A 12,679-nucleotide genomic window follows, 5' to 3' on the forward strand; every position below is an offset into this window, starting at 1 on the left:
CTTATTTGGAATAGAACTAGTAAATTATAATCTACTCGGAAATACATTTTCCAGAATTTTGGATTCTAAAATGACCAGGATTAAATAAGGTGTTTGGGGGAGGGTAAGAGGTGTCAAGCTTCTTAATAATCACATTCGGAACAGACACCAGATCTCATGTGTTTAGGTGGATATACCAGACCTTTTGTTTCCTTTTCCCATTACTTGCAGTCATCTATTCCATTTTCATTAATGCCTTCTTCAAATTGCATGTGTGTGCACACATACAACTGCACATACATGCTTGCCACAATTTGTTTTAAGAACTTGTCCATATTCAAATCAGTCTTCAGCCAGAAGACTTATGTTCTGTAGATGTGTACCTGGACTATATTTTTAAACTCTTTTCTTAATATTCTGACCTGTGAGTTGAGCTTAATGCCTTGAAAGAATTAATTTTTAAAATATCTTCAAAATCTTTACTAAATAATATTCTTTTATCCAACAGTTTATATCTGAAGAAATCTAGAAAAAGCAGAACAAGATAAATTTCATACCTCTCCACCTGGTCTTCCCATCAGCCTCCTCAAATTCATCAACCAATCAACAGGGCAAAAAGGAAACTAAAAACCTGTATCAAGACTCTCCTTCCAGGCAGTCTCCAAAGCACAGCATTAAGAGCAGAAATCTTGTAACCCCAAGTAACTTCAGAACTTTACCTGCATTAATGGTGTTTTGGCAGCTAAAATGCCTACAGGTGGCAAGGACTGATGAGACTCTTTGGTAGATGTTGAAGATGGAATTAATGGCATTGCTCCTGGAACACTGATAGGTTTTCTCTTGGATGGTGGCACCAAAGCTGCAGGTAAGGACATTGGCACTGGTTCTTTCTCCAAAGCACAGTATACCAAAAACATGGCCTGAACAAGAAAACAAGGTGTGTGGATGTAAATATATAAGAAATAAACATATATATAAATTAAAGAATTAGTTAAGAAATAACTTTGTAGCATTTTTTCATTATGTTTTTCCTTTACAAGCTCCCTCAACTGAATTGTGCTTATTGCCTTCTGACCTATGTTTTTCATTACTACTTTCTTTTGAGGTTCAGTGCTTAGCAAATGGAATTCAGTACCTTTTAGAACTTTAAAATGATTCTCCTCAATATTACCAAGCTTGTACCACCACTTGTGGAATTTTATTTGAGAGAACACTTCAAAAAATTAATTTTAATGTATTCACTGTTTTTCCAGGAATCACTATTCTTTTATTGTGGTTGTACATTTTAATCATAGAATCATAGAATCATTTCGGTTGGAAAAGACCTTCAAGATCATCAAGTCCAACCATTAACCATGCCCCCTAAACCATGCCCTGGAGTACCCTATCCACTCGCTTTTTGAATACCTCCAGGGATGGTGACTCAACCACTTCCCTGGGCAGCCCATTCCAATGTTTGACAACCCTCTCAGTAAAGAAATTTTTCCTAATATCTAACCTAAATCTCCCTTGCCTCAACTTGAGGCCATTTCCTCTTGTCCTATCTCCAGACACCTGACAGAAGAGACCAACATCCACCTCACTACAACCCCCTTTCAGGTAGTTGTAGAGAGCGATAAGGTCTCCCCTCAGCCTCCTCTTTTCTAGACTGAACAACCCCAGATCCCTCAGCCGCTCCTCATAAGACTTGTGCTCAAGGCCCCTCACCAACTTGGTTGCCCTAAATAATAATAATAATTTTATGATTGTTGTTCAAGACACAGAACTGCATCTAAAACAAATCTTATAATACTTTACCAATTATCAATTTAATTTATCTCAAACATTTTTCTAGAGCATATCAATCGTCTGATCTCACAGCTAAAAGTCTGAAGAATTACAGATTAAACACAGGAAATCAAATATAGTAACAGTTAACTACTAGGGTCTTAAAGGAATTGGTTTCAAAAGAAACTCCAGCATATAGGTGCCTGAAGATGACTAGAACAATATTCAAAAAAGCAATTTTTACACTTTTATCCTTTCTCAAAAATATAAATGACAGCAGAAAAAGGTAAATTCATCATATTTATATTACAAAGAAACAAAGAAAGGTTTTGATGTTGTCCGTAACATCGATTCTTGGCAATTAAACAGGTATTTTTAATTTTCTTTTTATTTTATTTTTTAATTTTGACTCTGAAAGGATGAGTAAAAGTTTAGTTTGTAGAAATTAAAACTAAAGGCTGGCTTTAGTCCCACCTGAGGACAGAAAGGTCATATTACTTTCTCAAGATTCTTGCAATGCAGAATGCAGTTAGGGTATTTTGTTAGCTTTTCCAAACCTTCAAAGTTAGGTTTGATATTTCTCTACATAAAATGAAACCCTCTCCTCCAGTGTGAACACGTAATTCCTTCCTCTCCAATTCACTTACATGCAAAAACAAGGTGAAAGTTTTGAGAGAAAGTTGATGCATGGCTGCTATCGCATTCAAGACTTAGAAAGACTTCAAAAACAAGAGCCTCCCACTCTCTTCTCATTTGCCATCTCTTGGGGGAAGTGAAATTTACTTACCACTTCTTACATTATTTCATGAGTCCTGGCATTAATAGTGTTAAAATTCTAACTTGCTACAAACTTTTGAAGAATTTATACATAATTTCTTTAAAATTTTCCTCAAAGTTATCTTGAGACATTCAAGTACTAAAACACTAAAGGTTGAGGTAAAACTTATTCACTGAAAACACTCAGTCTCATGGGACAGCAAATCACAGGTTTAAGTTTTTAAATGGCTCATTTAGCCCACAAAGAAAGTTACTGCTGTGTATTGAGAGACATTCAAACTGACAGAAACATTAAATAGTACTAAAACTTGATTAAGGTCTCCGAATAAAGGCAATAAATGAACACACAAACAGTCAAAAATTAATACACAATGCATCTATTTTAAACCCCTGCCATTAGGCTTTCAAAATCCCAAGAGGCAGAAGATACTTACAACTGCAAACTCATCTCGATCCAACATTCCATCACGGTCAATATCACTCAATTCCCACACCTACCAATAAAAAGCAGAATATAGGGATGTTTGCCTGAACTGCAGCAGTTTCCTATTTAAAAACTCATTAAAAACAAATGTGAGAACAACCTCCCTCCACCATACCCTAAGTTCTATTAAGATTAACAGCATTAGTTTTCAGTGAACAACACACATTCATATAAACCGTGCAAAAGAAGAGAGATTGTTAAGTTGGAGACAGAGTGCACTAAGGGCACCCTGCCCTAAACCAAGTATTAAAGCAATACACTGTAGTAAGAGGCAATCTATCAAAATATCAAAAGTTTGGGGTTTTTCTTTTACACTTTAATAGTTATACATGTAGCCACTCCATAAGATAGTATGTAATAGTTAGGCTCATAACTACAAATCTTCAATTCGAAAAACAGATATTGCTGAGTGTAGCACAGTTATTATTTGTGAATTAACAATTAAGAAGAAAGATATTCTTACTCGTCCTAGGATATCCACTGGCAGTTTCGAGTTAAGGAGTACAGGTTTCACCTTATCACCTGACAACAGTCCATTCACAGGATTTAGACTGTCAAAAATAGCATCATACTTGGCCTTGTCTTCCAGCTGCAAGGGCAGAAGAAAAATATTACTTATGGTAACAGTCACACTCCTACCCTAAGAAGTAGTAGTTCTTTCAAAGTATTAACTTTTTGTAAGTTACAGTTGGAAACACACACATTGCAGTTCCTGATGCTTAGAAAGAATATCTTTTTCATATTTAATTTAAGTCAGCTAAAGAGTCATCCAAAACCCAGTGAGATTTATTCTTCAGTTATTTTCACGGCTTCAGGTAACTATTCCTTTTCTTTTGTTTCAAATCTCTAAACATGAAGATATTTCCCTACGGTCAGGTGTTTTTATCAAATTAGGTCTACTAGCCCAATTACAGATTTGACATGAATGGTAATTTATCGTACTTTATGAACTATAGCTACCAGTAGCATTATATTTTTCTTGAACAGACTTACGTTTTCTTGCAAACCACATCATAGTTCTAGGTAATAGCCTGATCTTTATTTTACCTTAACAGCCCATGGTACATCACTTGATGCTGTTCCACTGAGTAGCAAAGGACTACTAGTATCAGTCTAAGGAAAAACAGGAAAAAAACCCCACATTAAAAGACACATGGTTCTGACCTTGCAAAACTACTCCCTTATTTGAGAAGGTGTTCCTTCTCAAAGCCAGAACTGCTTTTTAGTCACTCATACCTTAGTTAAGGATACCAAAATTTAGAGTAAGAAATTTACAATGTTTCTTCCATTAAGGACAACGCTAATAGAACAAATACCATATATATATATGTATTCAAATTATACACAATTTTATATTCAAATCCCCACTAGAACATGTAGCACCTTATTCTTACTCCACACTGCTTAATTTTCCCCTGTTGTAGGGCCCTATTGCCCACAACATCACTTTCAGAAGTCTTTGGCATTTATACCAAACCTTCCTAATTGTTCACTTAAAAGGAGTTCTTAATAATGAGTTGATAAATTCAATTAAAAAAAGAAATCTTACAAATCTTGGTGGAGGAACAGGCAAGTTAAGACTATTCAGGGAAACATCCAATCCATTCTGTGCACATGCTACAAGTCGCAAAGCCACAAAAAATTCCTACAGGAAAAAATGAAATTTTAAAGGATTTATTATATGAAAATACTCAAATTTCAGAAGAATTAAGAGCTTTTCTAGTACCGCTATATATACAGAGGGTTGCAAATGGCTTCAAAGGGGGTCACGAAGCGACAGAAAGCAGCAGTCAGCCACTGCTAAATTCCTCCAGTGAGGCAAAGTTTGTGATTACTAGCTCCAAGCATTTAGTAACTTCCTGGCTAGTGTATTCAGTTCTCAGCACTCAGGTCTTCTATGGCAGAGCAGTGAAAATTTAAAGTAGCAATTACAGCTGTTTATCTTGGAGGAAGTGAGTTGATCCCAAAGGTGGCAGTTGATGGAGTGGGAGGAAAGAAAGGTACAGCAATGAGAAAAATGAACCAGATGAAGTCTGGAGGAAAAAAAATAAAATTCATTGGTAGATGCTACAAGCTGCTCCTTTTCATACCATGGGATGAAGTAGTTATGTCTCTCCAGGCAGTTATTTAAATAACTATAGTTCAAACCAAACAGCAATGCACATTAGAGCTTTTCAGTAGCACCACTGATACACAAGTCTGACTGCCATACTGCTCATTGCTACAACTTTGGAAGAACAACTCCAAACAGAATGTACTAATGTCAAGTCCACTAAAATTAGATAAATTAGAATTTTGAAGATTTTACTAGAATTTTAATTTCCACATTCAATTTCCTCCAAGATTAAGAGGAAAAGTCACCTATGTAGTAAATACAGTATATCAACCCTTAAATTACTTTTCAGTATATTGTATTGCACAGCTACACAGCAGCTCATTTTATGACTTGAAGAAAAACTGATGAGGAGCTGAAGGCTGCTTAATTTATTGTAGCTTACACTGAAGTGGGAAGTACATATCTACTTCCAATTAGAAAAATCTGAAAAAAAAACCAAATCAGTTAGAAAAACTGCTTTCCTGATCCAGAAATCTTAACTTTCATCTTTTTTCAAGGCTTGCTAATGGTTAGAGTAACCTCATACATCATATAAATAATCATACCTGTTTGTTCAGGATACCTTTGCCATCAGTATCAGCTAAGTCCCAAATCTGAAACATAAAAATAATAGACACACAGGAATGAGAGGAAACTGACAAGTTCTCACCACATTTAACAATGCATTTGTGGATGAAAGTTCAGGTCTTAACTTTTATGATAGCACTTACTTGTGGTGACAAATTTAAATATCATTTTAATTTCCACCATGAGCTACATACATAGTAGAATAAGCAAGGACACTGAAGCTGGAAACCATTGGATAGCACAACTGAAAACACATTAGGGAAGATCACATATCCTGTAGTACCACTAAGTATTTTAATTTACACGGGATACTAACTGAAGCAAGAGACAGGATAATTAAATAATTGTCATTAAATACCTTTCCAAGTACCAAATCTGTCAATCCAGACTTTTTCAAGAAAACAGCTGCATCAGAAGCTAACACTCTTCCAGCATTAGCAGAATCAACCTAGGGAGAGAAAAAACAACTCACATGATAAACTAGCTTTTGAATTGATGCAGTCTCTTTACACAGGCTCTCAAAAAGCTAGCAAAGAAGAATGCTCAAGTTGACATAGTCACTTTGAGAACTATCTTTAGACTTTTTTTGGAAAAGAAAAACTCCCTTTCATTAAAAATCATGTTACATTAGAATTCAGGCATTTTGACCTAGCTGCTTGAGATTTAATATTAATAGGCAGGCTTTGGAAGCCGGTATCTTAAACTAACACTGCCAAATTTAAGACACATTATGCATATATATCTAAGCATCTTTCACACTTTAATATGTTTTACAATGTTCCAGAAAAATACACTATTATCCCCATCTGTCTGTATACAACTAGAGACACAGGGAGATAACAATTTTGCCTAGATGACCCAGTTTGGGGCAGAAGCAAGGAAGGTAAGCCAGGTCTCCCAGGTCACAAGCCAGCACCCTAACAGAAGCTTTAGATTAATTCCACTTAAAAACTGAGGAAGAAACACTAACACATATGCAAACAATCAAATGTCCACTGCTGTAAGTTTCTAACCATTGATTATGCCTGGGTTTCAAGTTCTCCAGTTTCAAGTACAGACAAAGGCTCAAGAATTTCTCACGTTACGCAGTAGATAGGGAAGCTTGTTCACATTAGGCCATCATCTGAACCTATCTAATTAGCCCTTCGTAATCACAGGATTTTCTTCATGATGCGTGGAAAACATTTGATTTGTAAGGACAGAGAAGTCGCAGAGTTTTATTACATTTAATTGTCTAGCTCTGAATTCATTACTGTTACAGTCTGAAAAAGAAGACACTGCTTGAAGATACGTTTACCACCCTAGAAGAGGGAAATGCTTACTCCCTAAAGTGAAACTTCTTTACACAATGAAGAAGTCAGTGGTAGTTTTGGCAGAATATCAACCAGCATGCATTTCCTCCTGGATCAATAGGGAGATCATTAAAATAGATCGTTAGTCAAGTTCCTAAGCAAAAACAGTACCTCAGCTATAACTTCAGGTGGAAGAAGCAAGCAGTAAAACTTACATCACCTACATGAGGACAAGGGAAATAGAGGAAAAGCTGTGAGTCTTTGAGAGCCTAAAGCAAAAGGATGCCTAAAAGGGGCACAGTATGGAGAGGAGGACTACAGGAATCTTCAGTCAATTCAAACTGTCAGGCTTACTACGTCACACAGGTAGCTGTACAGCTCCTCAAGTTCTAGAGATCAAATAATATATTGCATTTTATAGATAAAAATTATATAATATTATCTCCAAAAACAGAGTCTTCCCATCTATGATCAGATGAGGTGCCCTGAAACTCTGAAGACTTTGCGACATGATAAACATTTCAAAGGACAGGAGAGAGGCAAGAGAGGTCACTTACTTTCCACGTTTCCTGGAGAGAAAGAGACAGAGAACCAAAACTGAAATCATACAAATAAATGAGCATGCATGGAAAACTGAAGTGCATGCACAGAAAGAATAACTTGATGCTGGCATTAGATTTCCCAGTACCCCCTTTTGAAGATCAGTGCTTTTTGAGCACTTGCTGAACACTAAGTCATCATGGCTGTCTTTGAAATAGCCTGAGAATGCCTAGTGAAAACTAGTGCTTCAGATAGAACAGAAAGTTTGGGAATACACAGCAAAACACTTGATGATGATGTACTGCATCACTTACAGTCTCATAGCTTTGTGTTTAAACAAAGACTATATTGAATGTTTTGTTCAGAACGTAAGACCAACCTTCCAAGTTCACAGGTGCAGCACACACAAGGTGTGTCAAAGCAAACAGCTCCCAAGATGGCCTTGGAAGTAGCTAGTGAAAGACTGCTGAGAATTTATCATTTGGAAAGCATGCTGCAGCAGATGAAGGTTGTCTTAGACACTTCTTCTAAAAGTGAAGAAAAAACTCTGAAAGCAATCCCAAAAGCATCATTTAATACGAAAGTGAAAACATCTTTTGTTTTCAACATAACTAATATGATTTTACTTAGGAGAGGTTGTTTCCTATAATTGAGGATTCCCTGGTCAGGACAATAAAATTACAAGCACTACAGTGTTATAGTTAGCCTGCTCCTCAGATTTTTTAAAAAATCTAATTCAGTCTGTACAGGAGTGCTGTTCATATTATAGGTAAAAAGTTGCCAAGACACCCATCAAATCCCCTTTTCAGTTAGTGGAGTTGACCTTGCACATAAACACAGTAATCTTGGCATCCACTCAGAAAACCTCCAGCCTAGGATTTTTCTACTCTTTAGGGAAAGTCACAAAGCAACACAGTATCAGCTGTGTTTACTTTTTATTTCCCCACCTCCAGCCCAGAGGAAGGTGACTTTAAGGGATTTAAGCAAGATTCTTGTTGAACCCAATATGGATACAGTTTCTTTTTGTGGAACTAATTACCTAAATTTTAGAAACTTTTTTTTTTTTAAAGGGCTGATTTCAATTTCTGTACAAATTCCTGAGCCTTGCATGCTGGGATGCAGGTAGTTACTAAGCATTAAAATACTGCAGAAAATTGGCTTACGTTTGACTATCACACTGAGAAGATCGCTGGTGTTCATCAGTTACAACCAACTTCGTAGAGCTTTTTCACTGATGTGCAAAAAGCAGTTTTCATAGTGGCCAACAACTCTCTTGTTTCAAGTTGTCTTTTGTAAGGCCAGAATGATTAAAAGTTACAAACGTACACCTGATGTCACTAGGTCACAAGGTAACAGTGATAAGTACTTCAACTCAGGATTCATCAAGAATTCATCAGCAGCTCAGGCATACTGCTTACCTGCTACACTGCGTCACATGATTAAGTAATTTCCTTCTACTTTATCACATGTATTTACATGTATCCTTTAACCTCACCCTGTTTTGAGTCAGTCTAGAAAAGGTTAAACAGAAAAACTTTTGTTTGAAAGAAGCATGTCCCCGTTGAAAGGTTAAGATTTCAATTGGATTTTAAGTACAAAGCCCAGGATTTATACCCATTTCACAACACACGTTATGCCAGATTAATTACTTTAAGTTTGTGATAGAACTGGAAGTGTACTAAGCATCAGAGCTATTTCAGGTGATGAATTTATTCTCAAGTTGCATGGATCACTCTGAAGTGCTTCCGGTATGAAAGGATAAAAATCATACTCTACCAGCACCATAGGACAAAGTGGGAAATGTCTTCTAACATTTCTATTCTGGAAGTTGACATATCCTTATCTAAGGGATGGAAGGAAAAAGTTACCTAGTGCAACTGAAAATCTTTAGACACAGCTACTCGTTAGGACAAATGCTTGCAGAAAAGAGTTTGACTGAGCAAGTCAGAAAATGAATCCTCTGGAAAACAAATCCATTGGCACAACTTCACTGACAGTAACATCACGTTTAAGGAATCCCCATTCCTGTACACTACAGAGACGGCTGGACAACAAACAGTGCTCCAATTTCACTAGGCTATATATTCCAACGAATGCAAGATGCTAAGTGACTTAGGAATCAGTATCACATTTGTGCTTAAACTCAGTTTCTTTATCCAACTTTTTGCTTCACACTTCAGTAGTTAAGCAATTGCAGTCAGGAGGAAGAGAGAGACAGGCATGTGCCAAAGATGATAACATGACAGCGACAGCAGTACTGAGCTAGGAAACATAACGTGCAAAAAAATTAGTTCCTTGCCTTTTCTTGTGACCTTATAACGATCACCATAATATGGGATTCTCCTAAGGCTTTTAATCCAATGCCTAGAGACAGACACACAGTGGATTTGTCCCTCAGACTGAAGGAAAACTTTGTGAGGGTGATACTATCTCCTTCAACCTTCAGGAGCCATACGAACTTAGATCAAGGTAAACTCTCTCTCCTTGTTTAGCAATTTCAAATCTGCTACTCTCCCGTAGTGGAGAAAAACCCTTGTTAATGTAAAATAGAAAGCTCAAACTTTCCAGGCATCATAGGCTGATACACTTTAACTGCTGTTTTATGTGCTTGATAATGGGACTAATCCTCTAAGCACAATCCAAAAATAGAGCATGGATAGAAATCATGGTCTCTCTTCCCCAGCAGATAAGCTTACATTCTAATGTTGACGCCCAAAAGAAGTTCCTAAATAAAGAGGTCATATACACTATATCCTGTCTTAGGACAAACAGACAGGAACATTACCAGTTGCACAAAGATAAAAAAACCCCTTCCTATAAGGTTGTTTTTTTACAGTGTTCATCAATTACTCATCAGGTCTTTCTATTAAAAAAAAAAGATAATTTTTAATTGTTTTATACAGTCATTCATTTAGTTTACATTTCCTTGAAAGTCTTCATATTATTTATGTTCATACAATAATGTATATTATGCATGATACAAAATATTGCTATTATAGAGTAGTTGAAACAGCTGTTTTTCAAAAAAAGCTGTATTTACAGGAATTAACACACCTTATTTTTGCTGGGCCTAAATATAAAAGACAGATGATACAAATCTTTTGACTTTATAATGTAAAAATAAAATATCATATATATGAAAATATAATAATAAAAATTTTATGTATCTGTTGAGTAAAGCTACAAGGACTACACGCATTCTTTTGGCGTTCAGCGGCCTTCCATCCAAATTTCACTCCTTACAGCATCCCGTAAGAACCTCTGGGAATGCTCTGAGAGAGATGCAAGTCTTACATAACGCTAACTGCACTACAAACACAAGAAATTCGGTTTCACTTGTAAAAAGGAACAAAAATCTTAATATAGTATTTCACAAGAATTTACTCCATTCCAAGAGCTAACAGTCTGTCATAACTGTAAAGTGATGTATGTCATACATACCTGGCAGTTCCCTCGCAAATTAAATACGTCATCTTACAACCAATATTAAATCTATACTGATATAGCTCAGACCTAAATGTTAGCTACTATAAAAATATATTTTAAAGCAGAATAACCTTCCTTGAATTTTTATTGTTTACATGCTGTTGGCCATGCTGCAGTTCATAGCAAAAGAATATTCTTTCTTTTAAATACAAAATAAATTTTGTTCTTTCAGCAAGAAGATACATACCTGTCGATAGAATTTCTCATACACAGGATTTGCACTTGATAGCTGTAAAAGAGAGAGAGAGAGATAAAATTAACCCTAAAGATCCATATTTCAACTCCCCTCTCCCTGGATAAATAAAGATATAAAACAATTCCTATTGGTCTTCAAAGAGTCATTAAGCATTTATATAATTCTATTTATTCTGTAAAATGATGAGGACTATGACAGTTCTTCATGCTGTAACTTTTAGAAGACTAACTTCTTGTTTTGAAGTCAGTGATACTAACCACTATCAGATTACTATCAGACAGGCCACCAGGTTAGGCAGTATGAAAAAAGAATTCTTAAGCAAGATCATCTATAGGCAAAAGAAGAAACCTGAAACGATACAGGCTAGGAAGTGCTGTCTAATGAGTACAAAGCAATTTAATTTTATTTTGTTATCCACTGCACCGTTCTTTAGAATTTAGTGTCATATGCAACTAGTCTGTAAAACTTTCAGATATCCAAATTAACTCCTGGATTCACAATTAAATCCACAGCAATGGAACCAAATTAAGAGAGAGAGTAATATTTTAACTTAGATTTTTGTAACTGGAATCCTTGCCAGAGATAAATTCTATCTTAATTCCACTGCCATCTACCAGACATTCAGCGCTCACCTAAACTTAGGTGGACAAGGATAAAACAGCTTCTTTGGAAAAGGCCCTTTTTTTATGAATTTATTTTTAAACCATTCTTAGAAAGTCTAAAAAAGCCCAAGGCCTGAAACCATGCAAAACCTACTATCTTGGCCTACACCAAATACCCTTGCCCTAGAGATTCCCAAGAAATGTATTCTTTGGGTTACCTCTCTTCCCCGATGTAAAAACAGGCACAAAATCAGATACTATCTTCATGAAGTACGTGTTGCCTAAACCAAAGATTGTGTGCATGACTGGGTGCATTTACGCAGAGGATAATCCTAGAATGATCGCAATGTGTTGCCCTTACAAACCCAGTTGGAACAACTGAGCATAATACAAGTTAATTACACAATATGTACTAAAAAAACCCCAAACCACCTAAGTTTGAATATCATCCAAAAACAGAATTCTCCCCCTTAAGAGGAATATAATCTTAAAACACAGGATTTACAGACCTTTGTGCAAACTGAATCCAAAAAGGTAGCTTTGGCTTTAAAACTTAGAAGTTTGCATCAAAATATGGACATCAACAGTATTCTAGATGCTGTCAATCATATAGTTGTAGAAAACACTTTACTACAGCACATATAAATGGTGACAGCTTAAATAAAACCACATATATTTTCCTACAGCAATAGCTAATACAGTTGCTCTTTTGGCTAAGCACTTAGATGTTCACAGGTGCCGATTATCAAAGAATATTAAGAGGGGAAGTTTGGTAGAAATCAGGGGTTTAGTGTGATCCTGTTCAACTACAGAATGTGTGCAGTATCACCAGAACATCCTGAAAGATAAATTATAGATAACAGCTAGAAATAA

General features: G+C 36.0%; 1 protein-coding gene across 4 annotated transcripts in view; it reads right to left on the reverse strand.

Annotated features, from left to right (window-relative positions):
• EPS15 (epidermal growth factor receptor pathway substrate 15) overlaps positions 1–12,679 on the reverse strand; it is a 52,446-nt gene that overhangs the window by 33,584 nt on the left and 6,183 nt on the right. For all 4 annotated transcript variants that reach the window (XM_052800971.1, XM_052800973.1, XM_052800969.1 and 1 more), the window contains exons 2-9: positions 11,196–11,237; positions 6,049–6,138; positions 5,669–5,716; positions 4,557–4,652; positions 4,055–4,120; positions 3,471–3,596; positions 2,958–3,017; positions 699–899 (exon numbers count right to left, since the gene is read on the reverse strand). In XM_052800971.1, the coding sequence (XP_052656931.1) occupies positions 699–899; positions 2,958–3,017; positions 3,471–3,596; positions 4,055–4,120; positions 4,557–4,652; positions 5,669–5,716; positions 6,049–6,138; positions 11,196–11,237 (729 nt within the window). The remainder of the gene's footprint in view (positions 1–698; positions 900–2,957; positions 3,018–3,470; positions 3,597–4,054; positions 4,121–4,556; positions 4,653–5,668; positions 5,717–6,048; positions 6,139–11,195; positions 11,238–12,679) is intronic.

The sequence above is a fragment of the Harpia harpyja genome, chromosome 11, assembly GCF_026419915.1.
Source record: "Harpia harpyja isolate bHarHar1 chromosome 11, bHarHar1 primary haplotype, whole genome shotgun sequence".
Classification (NCBI taxonomy): domain Eukaryota; kingdom Metazoa; phylum Chordata; class Aves; order Accipitriformes; family Accipitridae; genus Harpia; species Harpia harpyja.